A 15,351-nucleotide genomic window follows, 5' to 3' on the forward strand; every position below is an offset into this window, starting at 1 on the left:
CCGTCTCCAGCATCAGAGGGAGAGGAGCCATCGCTGCCGTCTCCAGCGCCAGAGGGAGAGGAGCCATCGCTGCCGTCTCCAGCGCCAGAGGGAGAGGAGCCATCGCTGCCGTCTCCAGCATCAGAGGGAGAGGAGCCATCGCTACCGTCTCCACCAGCAGAGGGAGAATGCCTGCTGGTTTCGCCTCCACAGCCTGGGGAGGAGCCCGAACGTCCTACGCCCGAGTGGGAGGAGCCCGAACGTCCTACGCCCGAGTGGGAGGAGCCCGAACGTCCTACGCCCGAGTGGGAGGAGCCCGAACGTCCTACGCCCGAGTGGGAGGAGCCCGAACGTCCTACGCCCGAGTGGGAGGAGCCCGAACGTCCTACGCCCGAGTGGGAGGAGCCCGAACGTCCTACGCCCAAGAGGGGGGAGTCGGTGCGTCCACAGCCCAAGAGGGAGGAGTCGGTGCGTCCACAGCCCAAGAGGGAGGAGTCGGTGCGTCCACAGCCCAAAGAGGGGGGAGTCGGTGCGTCCATAGCCCAAGAGGTGGAAGCCGTTGGGGCCATGTGTGCTGCGCACAAGGGGGGGCATGTGTGGCGGAGTGTCCCGCCCCTATTTATTATTATTTGTATTTTTGTTTGCGGCGCGGGTAAAAGCGCCGCGTCTTTTATTATTATTTAAAAACCCCGTGAGGATGCATGGCTGATCAGCTACTGATTACTTAAATAGCTGACAGTCATGCATCCTTACCAAACGCGTGCAGACTCTGGCCGGGGGATAATAAGATAATTACCAACTAGTTAAATCCCTCGGCCAGAGTATATAAACCTGCAGCTCTCTGCATTTGGGGTTGAGAGTGTAGAGGAGAGTACGGGAGAGCGGAGAGCGGAGAGAGGAGAGAAAGCCACATTTGGAAAACAATTGCTAAAACGTGCTGGATTAACCAGCACGTCACTTACTTGTTTGTTTGTTCATTCGTTTGGCCCTCGTGCCCTTTTGTTTTGTGTTTTGTTGGTTTGTTTAATATTTTGTTTGTTAATAAATACGCTGAGTGCTACTGCACTCAGCTTCACCCGCCCATCCACTGTTTGTGATTCAGTTACTTCCTGGTCCGTGACGTCATCACCCTCACCACTGCGAGCCAGACTGTCACATCTCCCTTCTGTTTTTTTGTTTTCTCCCCCCTTCCTTTCTAGTTTTAAATGCATGGAATGCACAATGACCAAGTGTAGCTGGTGATTAAAGCAATGGATGTACTGGACCTCCCTTCCCAGTTTGTCCTGTAAAATCTTTTAAACCACCCCCCCTCCCCCCCGTGGCAGCCGGACATAATATTTGCTCCATCGTAGCACTTGCTTAATGTTTTAGAAGGCCAGAGTCCTGCTTCCGTTATTTTAAGTTACTATCGTGTTTGAAAATGCACCGAAACATTTGTTTGTGGCTGCAGTCAGTCAAAAGCCTTTCCCTGATTTCATCATTCGCAGTTACAAAACGAACTACGATCGAGATGTTTTCACAACCAGTTGGGTCTCGTGCTCCATCAGCTTTTACTGTATACCACGAATCCCGGATCTCTCATATTATCTCTTCCTTCAGAGTTTCACACATTAGTTTATTTTATTTTGTATATCGTGCAAGGTGCACTTAGCATTGCCTGCTATAGTTTTGGTAAACTTTTGCCAGCTCTGGATCTTTTCTTAACCCTTTGCTGTCCTATGTTGGACCTGGTCCGACATTGCAATTATTCCTATCCGGTCCAATGTCGGACCCTGTCCGACATCATCAAAAAGACACCAAAAACGGGTTTCTAGTCGTTTTTTCTCCGGAAAAAGCCAAGAAAACCATTCAATGGCCGAGTTGGAGCGACAGGAGCCGAGACAAGACGAAAAAAAAAGGACGTATCTCATGAATAGTCATACTTGCCCCTGGGATCAGATAACGGCGGCCATAAGGAAACAAGCTGGCTGCTACTGCATCCGCGCTCAGAGAATATCACAGACATTTGCAGAGCCTTTTTGAGATGTTATAGTAATAAAATAATGACTTGGATTGCATTATTGAGGCATTTGGTGATAAAACGAGTGATCAGGAGATGATTGATCAGTTTCTTCTTCTTCTTCTTCTTCTTCCATATGTGAAAGCTATAGCGATCGAAAGGGTGGGGCGGGGCTGGAGATAAGTGGACTGCAGAGGGTTAAAGTGTATTAAAATAAACCCAGGAAAACTCCATTAGATCTATCCACAATGTCAACAGATTGTTTGATTTTATTTATTCACATTCTAATATCCATAACTCCTAGATGGTAGAGGTTAAATTTACACTCTCAAAATATTTACTTTGTTTTGTGTGAAACGTTCACTTCGCGCCACATAAGACCCGCCCCCTGCTCTACTTTTTCAGTTTGCGTGTTGTACGGCGATTACGTAAATACACAGGAATCCGGAAGGGGGTAACTCCGGGGCGGACGCTGTGGGCTTTGTTGTAGATCACTTACAATAAATACAAACTTGACAAAAAAACATGAAATATTCTACAAATTATATAGTATATTAATTGTTTATCAAGGCTGAGAATAGTCAAACTGGGTGGGCACCAGCTTGACTTTGGGCGGGCATTCCCCCCCCCCCCCCCCCCCCCCCCCCCCCCCCCCCATGGCACCGGCCCTGCACCATGATCAAACAGGATTTATTAAGACTCTGTTGGCGACAGATAATGTTCGCCGTCTCCTTTGTGTTATCCTTACGGCCATGGACATTGAAGCCCTGTGTGTGGTCCTTTCATTAGATGCTAAAAAACTTTTGCCCACATGGAATGTATTTTAGAATATATGGGAGTGGGGACAGAATTGATCAAAATATCATATGGGAGATACTGAAATTGAAGAAGTGAACTATGAAAAAGACCTAGGAGTTTATGTTGACTCAGAAATGTCTTCATCTAGACAATGTGGGGAAGCTATAAAAAAAGGCCAACAAGATGCTTGGATATATTGTGAGAAGTGTTGAATTTAAATCAAGGGAAGTAATGTTAAAACTTTACAATGCATTAGTAAGACCTCACCTAGAATATTGTGTTCAGTTCTGGTCACCTCGTTACAAAAAGGATATTGCTGCTCTAGAAAGAGTGCAAAGAAGAGCAACCGGAATTATCCCGGGTTTAAAACGCATGTCGTATGCAGACAGGCTAAAAGAATTGAATCTATTCAGTCATGAACAAAGAAGACTACGCGGCGATCTGATTCAAACATTAAAAGTCCTAAAAGGTATAGACAATGTCGACCAAGGGGACTTTTTTGACCTGAAAAAAGAAACAAGGACCAGGGGTCACAAATGGAGATTAGATAAAGGGGCATTCAGAACAGAAAATAGGAGGCACTTTTTTACACAGAGAATTGTGAGGGTCTGGAACCAACTCCCCAGCAATGTTGTTGAAGCTGACACCCTGGGATCCTTCAAGAAGCTGCTTGATGAGATTCTGGGATCAATAAGCTACTAACAACCAAACGAGCAAGATGGGCTGAATGGCCTCCTCTCGTTTTGTAAACTTTCTTATGTTCTTAATAAATTTATATGCGAATCCTTCGGTGATGGTGCTCACAGGCACCAAATGCTCTCCACAGTTCTCCATTTCCAGAGGCACTCGTCAGGGCTGCCCTCTCTCCCCATTGTTGTTTGTTCTTTCACTCACTCGAACAGTCCGCCAATCTGCTACTTTCACTCCTGTATCAAGAATACACAGCATTGCATCTCGCTTTATGCTGATGACGTGTTATTTATTAAACGTCTCCCAAACGCTCACTCACTCACTTACTTACTTGCTCTTTTTAATGATTTCAGTGCTCTTTCGTGATTTAAAACTGGTGATATAACACTATACGGTTCTTGTCAAAACCAATGGAATTTACGCAAATCGCAACAAATGTTCCACCAGTCTTTAACCCTGCTTTCTTGTCCCTGTTTTCTAGAATGTTCCTCAGGATCTCACCCAGCAAGAGTTTGGCTCCAGAGGAATCCACAATGGTAAGTGTGCAGGATGAAGGGTGGCTGTGTCTTCGTGTTTCATGCTTGGGAAGTATCAGGAATGGTCAGCCGCTCCAATTCCACTGCCCAGTGTATTCTGATCACAGCTGGTTTCAAAGAGTACTTTCTTTGATTTCACCTGAAGAGTGAAATTGACCCCACAGCAAAGGAAGATGAGGAATCTGTTGCGGACACATAACATTAACTAATGCGAGAATAACATGAAAACAGGGATTCAGAAAGATTAAAGGGTATTACGTTTATTTGAAAGCAGTTTGTATGTGTAGTATAATGAAGTCGGTGTGGTTTTGTCAAAAATAGGTAAACTGCAAACGAAACTCAGGATGCTGTGGCTAAGTCTGGTAATTCAATGGCAGATTGTCTTAAAAACAAACTGTTATACAATAAAATCCACTTAGCAAAATATGATTTGTTTGTGCCGAATATAATCTAGGTGAATTATACAATCCAAAGTGATATTTTGTGAGATTTATATAATATTTTGAGAAATTGTTATTATGATTTAATACAACAGGTTTCATTGTCTTTGGCGACATGTAGTAACTTTTAGAGCTCTGTAAACAAAACTACTCAAACATAACTATTTTAAGACAGACATGTAGTAGACAAAGTTGTATTAAATGTATTTTGCAATTGATGATTACTGGAATAATCTTGCATCGATTTTAAAAACGGCAACATTCATAATTCGAAAACACTGTCATTCTCATAGGGGATAACGTGATCACGCCCTGTTCCACTCACTCTAATTACATAATTGGTCACTGTGCTTTAAAGCTGATTGCCATAGTTACTGATTTGATCTCAATGCAGCTGAAAAAAATGAGTGATCGCAAGCGACGACCTCTGCGTCCTCGCAAGCACATCGAATCGCAGAACTCTTGAGATGGGCCCCTGGTTTACAATCCATGGGCGGTGCTGCTACAGAAAGATGTCTGTTCATTGCTCGTGCGTCTTTTATGGATGTGGACTAATTTAGAACAACTCTTTTTGCCTAGAGAAAGCAAAGGAAGGCAAGTATTAAAATCATGGTTCTTTGTCAACACGTACGTCAGCAATATTGGCTGATGTACAGCTGAGCTCTTGCCTCCTTGTTATTTTTTGCTTTTCCAGACAAATTCCTCATCTTCATTTGCTGTAAAAATGGGTTCACAAACTCTTTTCACTTTAGTGAGCGAGTATGCCAACACGAATATTCGAAGGAACACATGGAGGCAATAGCTCGCTGGGTGGAACTTGTAGAATGGTTGGAAAAAGGTCGCACAATTAACAAAGGTATACAAACATGCTACTGGATGCAGAAGGACACATGGCACAGTATTTTGTCCCATCTTATATTGTGCTGTACTTTTGTGTGTGGTGTTTAGCTTTTGAGAAGCTTAGACGAGAAGTTAGTCCTCACAATGGTAATTTGGGGGGTTTAGTTCAATTACTTGCAAGGTATGGTGGTGTGTTGCGAGATCATGTGGAAGCTATTATGGCCAGAATTGAAAAGGTGACGTACTCCAGACTGCAGACAGAAAATTACGACAGACTGTGTTTGTTTTATTTGTTTGTTTTGGAAAGGGTTAGGAAAGCTGAATTATGTTTGATTGTACTCCAGGTCTCTTTTGAACAGAACAAATTGGTGTTAAGGTATAAGAACATAAGAAAGTTTACAAATGAGAGGAGGACATTCAGCCCATCTTGCTCGTTTGGTTGTTAGTAGCTTATTTATCCCAGAATCTCATCAAGCAGCTTCTTGAAGGATCCCAGAGTGTCAGCTTCAACAACATTACTGGGGAGTTGGTTCCAGACCCTCACAATTCTCTGTGTAAAAAGTGCCTCCTATTTTCTGTTCTGAATGCCCCTTTATCTAATCTCCATTTGTGACCCCTGGTCCTTGTTTCTTTTTTCAGATCAAAGAAGTCCCCTGGGTCGACATTGTCTAAACCTTTTAGGATTTTGAATGTTTGAATCAGATCGCTGCGTAGTCTTCTTTGTTCAAGATTGAATAGATTCAATTCTTTTAGCCTGTCTGCATACGACATGCCTTTTAAACCCGGGATAATTCTGGTCGCTCTTCTTTGCACTCTTTCTAGAGCAGCAATATCCTTTTTGTAACAAGGTGACCAGAACTGAGCACAATATTCTAGGTGAGGTCTTACTAATGCATTGTAAAGTTTTAACATTACTTCCCTTGATTTAAATTCAACACTTCTCACAATATATCCGAGCATCTTGTTGGCCTTTTTTTATAGCTTCCCCACATTGTCTAGATGAAGACATTTCTGAGTCAACATAAACTCCTAAGTCTTTCATAGTTCCCTTCTTCAATTTCACTATTTCCCATATGATATTTATAATGCACATTTTTATTGCCTGCATGCAATACTTTACACTTTTCTCTATTAAATGTCATTTGCCATGTGTCTGCCCAGTTCTGAATGCTGTCTAGATCATTTTGAATGACCTTTGCTGCTGCAGCAGTGTTTGCCACTCCTCCTATTTTTGTGTCGTTTGCAAATTTAACAAGTTTGCTTACTATACCAGAATCTAAATCATTAATGTAGATTAGGAATAGCAGAGGACCTAATACTGATCCCTGTGGTACACCACTGGTTACCTCGCTCCATTTTGAGGTTTCTCCTCTAATCAGTACTTTCTGTTTTCTACATGTTAACCACTCCCTAATCCATGTGCATGCATTTCCTTGAATCCCTACTGCGTTCATTTTGAGAATTAATCTTTTATGCGGGACTTTGTCAAAAGCTTTCTGGAAATCTAAATAAACCATGTTGTATGCTTTGCAATTATCCATTTTCAATGTTGCATCCTCAAAAAAGTCAAGCAGGTTAGTTAGACACAATCTCCCTTTCCTAAAAGCATGCTGACTGTCTCCCAGGATACTGTTACCATATAGGTAATTTTCCATTTTGGATCTTATTATAGTTTCCATAAGTTTACATATAATAGAAGTTAGGCTTATTGGTCTGTAGTTACCTGGTTCGGTTTTGTCTCCCTTTTTGTGGATCGGTATTACGTTTGCTATTTTCCAGTCTGTCGGTCCAACCCCTGTGTCAAGAGACTGTTGTATGATCTTGGTTAGCGGTTTGTAAATAACTTCTTTCATTTCTTTGAGTACTATTGGGAGAATCTCATCCGGCCCAGGGGATTTGTTTATTTTCAGAGCTCCTAGTCCTTTTAACACTTCTGCCTCTGTTATGCTAAAGTTATTTAAAATTGGATAGGAACAGGTCGACATGTGGGGCATGTTGTCCATGTCCTCCTTTGTAAAAACCTGTGAAAAGTAATCATTTAATATATTTGCTATTTTTTTTTCTTCATCTATGATTTTGCCATTTGTGTCTCTTAGACATTTAACCTCCTCTTTGAATGTTCTCTTGCTGTTATAATATTGGAAAAACATTTTGGAATTGGTTTTAGCCCCCTTAGCAATATTGATTTATATCTCTCTCTTGGCCTTTCTAACTTCCTTTTTGACTTGTGTTTCAGTTCCAAGTACTCTTTCTGTGTACTTTGTTTTTGGTCCCTTTTACACGCTCTGTAAAGTGCCTTTTTTCGCTGAATATTTTTTTTTAATTGATCTATTGAACCATTTTGGCCATTTTGTTTTAGATTTAGATTTGTCTACTTTTGGGATGTAATTGTTTTGTGCCTCTAGTACTACATTTTTAAAAAACAGACATTCTTTTTCTGTGGATGTTCTCTATTTTACTCCAATCTACTTCTGTTAGTCTCTGTTTCATACCTTCATAGTTTGCTTTTCTAAAATTGTAAACCTTAGCTTTAGTCATTACTTTTGGGATTTTAAATAAATACTTCAAATGAGACCATGTTGTGGTCTGAGTTTGCCAATGGCTCTCTGACATGTTTTAGTTATTCTGTCTTCATTATTACTCTAGTCGGGGCCTTGACAAATTGCGTTAGGAAGCAGTCATGTTGAGGTTTTGAAAAACGGAGAGAAGGTTGAGCGTAGATTTTCATTGATATCCACACCAAACAAGCGTTATACGTCCCTTCGTGTTGCTATAACTGTTTAAATAATGTACATGTCATTTTCTACTTTTCATTAACATCCTGACAACTTTTTACACTTTAACTTTAGAGTCTGTTTCAAAGCTGTTTTCAAAATGTCCACTCTAGTGCACAGGGGTTTGAGATCTGTCCTCTAAATCACTGCAGGAAGAGAGATTTAAAAAAAACCCAAAAAAAACACACATATAAGTGCTCTGCCTTTCAGTTCGGTACCACATCATGGATCGTTATTGCTGTGTTACCTGGGCTGCGTTCAATAAGCAGAGCGCTTTTGTGGGTCTACAAGGCGGAAGTTAGGTCTTATTGAATGGTATGTTAGCAAACATTTTCAAAAATGGTGGACAAAGCTGCAATGGGGTTAGTTTTGCAGGAGTTTCTGGAAGATAAACAGCATCATGCCTACATGACAGTATACTCAGCAACGACTTTGCAGCGTTAGCGGCTGTGACAGCAGTGAACTCAAATAGTCCACTGAGGGTAGAAAATTACGTTGAGAATGTTGTGATATAGCCTACTACACCGATGCTGCATTTAAAGCTCATTTTCTGATGGAGTGAGCAACAGTAATACGAATAGTAATTGTAATTTATATAATGATAATGATAATGATAATGATAATGAGAATGATAATGAAGTTAATGTCACTCCCCCTTTTAGAAAAAAAAAAGTTATAACTGTGCAGGGGTAGCAAAACTATGAGAATAACATTCCTATCGTTAACGTAATAAAAATACTACAGAATGTGACCATAAGTTTATTTATTTACAATAACATTTATAAATGTGTGCAGCCATTACAACACATAAGACTGTTTACTTCTTGTGCGTGTGGAAATATACGAAAAACGTCACCTTTTTTAAAGCAACAAGATTTACACATTAACAATGACTACAAGCATAGACAATTTTGACACGCCCACAGAGTCAACTCCTGAGAGTGTTAGCTAACGTTACAGAGTGCTTTTTTGTAACAGGGCGTTCAATAGAAAATGTTACAGAACGCACCCCTGTTTGAGAATGTGGGCAATAATCCTTAAACTATCAGTGCACTAGAGCGGCCATTTTGAAAAGTGCTTTGAAAGTGTAAAATGTTGTCAGGATGTTAACAGTGAAAAGAAAAATTACAGGTGCGTTATTTAAACAGTTGTAGCAACAACTGGGGACGTGTAACGCTATATTTTTCGGAACCCCGCTACTTACTCTAAGATGTTACAAGAAGGTCAGTTTGTATAAATGTCCTTTTTTGTAAACTAATAATACTGCAGTAATTACTGACAGCCTGTGCTCTTTTCATTTCGGTTCGTTACCCAGCAGAAAAACAGTAAATATGTGTTCCAATTCCTACTCTTGTGAGCCGATGACATACAAGCAGCTGCTGGCATTGTCAGTAAGACTGTGCTCCTAAAATCAATGGTTTGCATTAGCAGTGTGGTGCAGACCTGTTTTAATTAGAAAATCTCTTTACAAAAGTAGACATGGCTTGAGTTTAACCTCCCAGCCCCAGTATGACTTTGTGCTTTTGTTTTTTTTTAATGTATTTTCCCCTTCTTGAGTATTTGCTGTACTGTCGAGTTGCTGGTTCTGTTCCTTATTCCAGACTCGACCCTGTTCACGTGGACAGAACCCCCGAGGGGCAGGGGCGTGACGGAGAGGGGGAACGGGATCGTCCCAGGTGAGCATTCTCTACACTGGGGCTTGTTAGCTTGGGCTCTAATTTAATGATTTAAACCAGGGGTCCTCAACCTGTTTTTGAATCACTCCCCACTTTAGCAATTTTTCTTTTTACTTGGTGCTAGTTTCTCAGAAGATAAATGTCAACAATTCTGATAGGTGTGGAATTATAATTCTGCTGTCTAAAAGAGATGGAACTTTAATGCTTCTCAAAGATGAGCTGTAATATATGTAGAAAGAGCCATAAGTATAGCACTGTGCTGTTAAGTTAAGACAGATTTGCAACAATACCAAGAAAAAAATCCAATTCAGAATATACTATATATTTTACTGATTAAGAAGAAAGCTGCAGACTGCTGGTGCTTGGGAAGAAGGAGCAATGGTGAGCAATACGGCAGATGCTGCTTTCGCCGCTCATAATGTTTTTCTTTTTTTTTTTTTAATAGAATTACTCTTGCGTTATTTTATTTTTTTTTTTTAAATATTTGCACATTTATTTAGTAACAGGCTCGGACAATGGTCTGTTATTTACATATTGTATTTTATTACTGTTTCTGTTACCCCTATACACCGGGGGAGCTCCAGTTTGATCCAGTTTAACGGGGCAAAAGCTACTTTTCACAACAAAGTATACATTAAAGACAGAATGTTTGAAAACAAGGAATGCATCCTGAATAGAAGTCTTTATCTTTGGTTGTTTTGGATGGTATGTTGCCTACACCTCAGTACTAAAGAATGGGCGAGCGCAACAGTTCTGGGCTGATAAAAAAAAAAATCAAATACCAAACTTGACCTTAAGAGAGAGAAGGCGCTTGTCTACTGCTCTCCTTTTTACGATCTCACTGGAGATGTACAGCTTAACCCCAGTCCCTAACCAGCATGATCCTGAAGTCAGGGAGTATGTGGATCTGAGTTTGGTGGAATCATCTGATTGTTGGGACGGACTTGAGTGGAGCCTGTGTCGGGCTGGGCTAGCTGTGAGTGGTGGAGTGGAGCTGCTGGACTCTGCAGTTCGGGGAATCTAGGGCCTGGCTGAGAGAACACCCTGCTGTGCTGTGCGGAGTTGCGTTGGAGGGGAGAGGGTATGATCTGTTAGTACGGGATACCAGCTGATAAACATGAAGTAGTTGTGGATAGCTGTGACGCTAATTGGTGTGGAGTACGAATGGGAGGACATCAGGACACTATACTGCAACAATGTAATGATTTGAACCTGTATGAAAACTGGTGTTTACAGACTGCATTTCTGATAAACGTAAATTTGTGAATAATGGCAATGCTTATCATGATTCACAAAAGAATGTTGGGAAATTTGAGTGTCAACAAAAAGGACATAAACTGACTGGGTTGGGTAAAAAATGTAGCTGTATAAAAGCAAAAACAATGGGTGTTTTTTCAAACGGTAAATCACTCTCACATAATCTGGGATTTGAAGGTGAAGCCTCAAGGTATACTAGGGAGGCATTTAAATATTATAAGTTAAACCTAGATCAGGAAATTGTTTACCTTGGATAAATGATTCTATATGGGAACTTATGAAGAAAAGAGATTTAGCTCTAAAATCCTCATTAAAAAGTGCAAGAGATCTCAGGATTTTTAAGGGATTGAGAAACAAAGTAGTTGGAGAAATACGCAAGCAAAGGCAGAATATTTTATAAACATAATAAATGAAGCAAAGGGAAACAGTAAAATTATTTAGAAGCAATTAGATAGTTAACTAAAAGAAAGACAATGTTCATGAGGGATATCAACTAAAAATTGAAGATAAAACAGTTACTGACAGTCTAATGTTGCTGAAATTTAACAGTTTTTTTTTTATTGATTCTGTAGAGGAGTTGTCCTTAAAGTTTGAAACGGGTAAAAGACAAAATACTGAATCACTTTATTGATGGGAAGCCCATTTTTGCTCTAGAAGTATCCGAGGCTGATGTGAAAAAAATAGTGTTTTAAATGGATCATGGTCTAGAGATTTATACGGTTTAGATACTTTTTTTTTTGTAAAGAAGTGCAGGGATGTACTGGTGAAACCTCTAACTCATTTGATTAACTTATCCATTTTGAATGGTACATTTCCTGAAGATTGGAAACCTGCTGTAATAATTCCAATACATAAGTCAGGGGACTCTCTACAGGTGAGTAATTAAAGACCAATCCGTATTCTTGTGGTGTAGTTGGGTCAGTATTTTTGGACCTGAAGAAGGCATTTGACACAGTTAACCATCAAGTTCTTTCTAAATTACACACATTTAACTTTTCTGAACCTGCATTACGGTGGTTTGAATACTATTTAAAGGATAGGACCCAGTGTGTCTCAATTAATAATGTTAAATCTCATGTTAGAAAATCTGTTACTGGAATCCCACAGGGATCTGTGCTGGCACCCTTACTATTTAGTTTATATATCCATCACCTCCCAGACATGTGTCCAGTTGTGGATTTGCTGTATGCTGATGACACTGTCATATATATGTATCTGCAGAAACCTGCACCGAGGCAGCTTCTAAACTGACAGAGCTAATGAACATTATATCAGACTGGCTGGTTTCTTCATGTTTGACTTGAAATGTGAAGAGAACAGTCAGCTTGTGTTTCTCCATAAAGCAACCACCAACTAATCATTTTAACATTCAAATTGATGGGAAAGCCATTGAGGAAGTTTCAGAAGTCAAATCTTTAGGAATTATCATCGACTCCCGTTTGAAATGTGATAGTCACATAAAGGTTAGTAGGATAGAGAAAATGAATCTACCAAATTTTAGACATCTTAAACCTAATCTAACTACCAATGCTGCATTACCTCTTGGTGTCAAGCTAGTGAATCAGTAATCAAACCAATATGTTCTCTTTATAAGCAAGGCATAAAAATGTGGTATAAAAAACCTATGCAATACCATCATTGTAACAGTCTGAGAAAATACCAGTTATTGAATTTTGACAATTATATAAACTTTTCCTATGCAAAACTGGTATTTAAAACTTTGCAAGGCTTAAGTGCTCCACCTTTCATGATAAAGACCTCTGAAGGCTCTAAAAGGCTTAGAGAGGCTGTGTGTGGGAACTGTAGAATACAAAGACAAGAACAACATTCGCTCAAACAGCTTTTTCAATAAAAGGCACTCTATTCTGGAACTCGCTTCCTTCTGAAATGAAGGTCTGAAGTGACTAAAATCTTTTGCAACAAAGTTAAGATTTGGCTTAAACATACTTCATTGTGTAATCATTAACTTATTTAGGATGTTTTCAGTAACTGTATCACTGGTTAATAATGCATTAGGACTATTATGTAAGTTGCTGATTTATTTTGTGTGTACAATAGGTAATTTAATTTTAATAGGTGATTTTATTTATTATATTAATTTTTAGAATTGTTGTAGTGTGTGTCTGACATATTGATGGAGTGTACTCCTGTATTACATTGGTTATTTATGATTGTATCTCTAGCATTAATTAAATAATTTAGGAGTTGGAATAGGAGCAGTAGGGGCATTATTTTATAGTGGTCACCAATGTCTGCCCAGGGACTATCAATGGAAATTAGCCAATCGGATAAATTGAAAATGCAATGCATCTTGTGTTCTGTAAATTACACTTTTATGTTATTATTGTATGTTTCCTTGACAAATAAATAAATAAATAAATAAATAAATAGATATTACAGAAATCGCTATAAACTTTTTAAAACGCACGTTTCTCCGGCTGCACTTTTGTTTTTAATAAACAGCCTATCATTAGCCAGGACAGCTCCACAGACGGCACACAGAGGACGAGGTTCATCTGCAGTGCCAACAAATGTAAATCCAATTTTCAAATAACTTTCTTCATGTTTCCGAACTTTTGGGTTTCTAGACGATGATGCACCTGCACAATCGTCTTTTTTCACGCACCACAAACCCATTCATTATGTACTGAACAGGGTTCAATGCGGTGGGAACAGACCTGTCGCCGAATCTGAAACACAATCTCCTCTCATTGGATCCCTGCATTATTAAGTGCGGTTTTCCAGACTGAAACTAAAAGCAAATAAGTAATAATTTATAAAAATGTTATTTTGAAATGTTTATAATTACTGTACACTCCCCCCCCCCCCCCCCCCCCCAAAAAAAAACAAACAAACAAACAAACAAACAAACAGGTGGCACTAAGATCCACCACAGTTTAGATCAATAAAATATGCTCTCTTGTGTATCTGTTACTTAATCTTTTTTCCAAGGTTGAATGTATACACTGCTAGTGTTTTAAATTCCAAAGTGTTCACTACCGCAGATGCCATTCTAAGATGTCTTCGCCGTTTGATTTATTACCCATGCAAAATGCAAGCTGGCAATATGTCTGGAAATGCAATAGAGACAACACAGGACACAGCAAAGGAAACTGCAGAGTTCTGTAATACTTCTAGTGATTGGTGGAGGACCCTGTAAGCAGCTGTGCAGTTGACCCTGTATAATGATGATGAGACTCTTCTGTGATTACGAGAACAATCATAGAGCATAAGCAATCACTTGTTTTCTCTGCACAAAACACTTAAAATTTGGTTTTACAGACCCCGATTAGCACTAATCTTGGACTACTTTAACTAAGGTAACATAAGGTAGTATTGATGCTAATTGGGGCCAGTGAAACCAGCCGCTGGTGCAAGACAACAAGCCTGGGAGTGTTTGTGATAGACTGTAATGTTATAATCATGTGTCCTGGGTTTCCTCAGGTGGGATAGCAGCAGCTGTGTTCATTGGCTTGTTGCTGGGGCTCTACGCAATCCTCTGGAAATGTATGGTGACGGCACCCAAGAGGTACGAACTTCCTCTATGTTTTCACTCTTTATTGTGTGTGTTTTTTGAGGTTTCTGAAGTACCAGATTCTGCCGAGTCAGTTAACTTATTTATTGACTGGTACAATGCAATTCGAAGTTGCTGCAGTATGAAACAGACTTCACATTGCTATTTGTACCGGACTTTCCCATCCTGTACACTTCCAGTTTTCACTGCTACGGAACTAAAGATGTTTTTATAATGTATCATTGCACATACGCAATACACTCAGCAACTTAGGATCCTTAATTTCTATCAGAAAAAAAAAAAAAACACGTTTTATTGGCAGTTATCCCCTATCTTGCTGTCTATCCCAACAACCGGTGTCACACTGCAAAGAATCATCAAGCATAGGCCGAGTACAATTTAGTTTCAGCGATGGCATTTGGTTCTCATTCAGCCTGTACCATTAATCATTACACTCTCTCCAGACATTCGAAAACAAATGGAAGATATCCACTTCCACCAACTGGAAACAGTTTAAACAATCAAATTCAGGTCTTTTACCAAATAAATAATCAACGGTAAAGATATCCGTGTTACACTCAGTCATGCAACATCAAGTTCCACACCGCCGTCAGCAGTCGGATCAATATTTATTCTACATTATCGAGCTCTGTTAGATATGGGGGTATGTGGCAAAGTGGTTACCAGTGTGCAGGTGTTCAATAAACAGACAGACAATGATAATCCAGGTGCAATGGTGTTTTATTTTGTAATCCAATTGCCTGGTGGCGAAACAGCAGCAAATAATAAAAATGATAAGCAATGGAGCAGTGTGTATTGCTTTACTTTAATCCACGGGTTGGTCCCAA

At 39.8% G+C, this 15,351-nt stretch overlaps 2 protein-coding genes across 2 annotated transcripts in view; both read left to right on the plus strand.

The window, feature by feature from the left end:
• Positions 1-15,351, plus strand: part of LOC117966425 (synaptobrevin homolog YKT6) — a 160,382-nt gene that overhangs the window by 59,820 nt on the left and 85,211 nt on the right. The gene's annotated exons all lie outside the window — the stretch shown is intronic.
• The window catches only part of LOC117397817 (uncharacterized), a 46,486-nt gene that overhangs the window by 25,374 nt on the left and 5,761 nt on the right, over positions 1-15,351 (plus strand). Inside the window, exons 2-4 of the mRNA XM_033996702.3 lie at positions 3,948-4,002; positions 9,658-9,732; positions 14,434-14,518. Coding sequence (XP_033852593.2) covers positions 3,948-4,002; positions 9,658-9,732; positions 14,434-14,518 — 215 coding nt within the window. The remainder of the gene's footprint in view (positions 1-3,947; positions 4,003-9,657; positions 9,733-14,433; positions 14,519-15,351) is intronic.

This window comes from Acipenser ruthenus, chromosome 46 (genome assembly GCF_902713425.1).
Source record: "Acipenser ruthenus chromosome 46, fAciRut3.2 maternal haplotype, whole genome shotgun sequence".
In the NCBI taxonomy this organism is placed as follows: Eukaryota; Metazoa; Chordata; class Actinopteri; order Acipenseriformes; family Acipenseridae; genus Acipenser; species Acipenser ruthenus.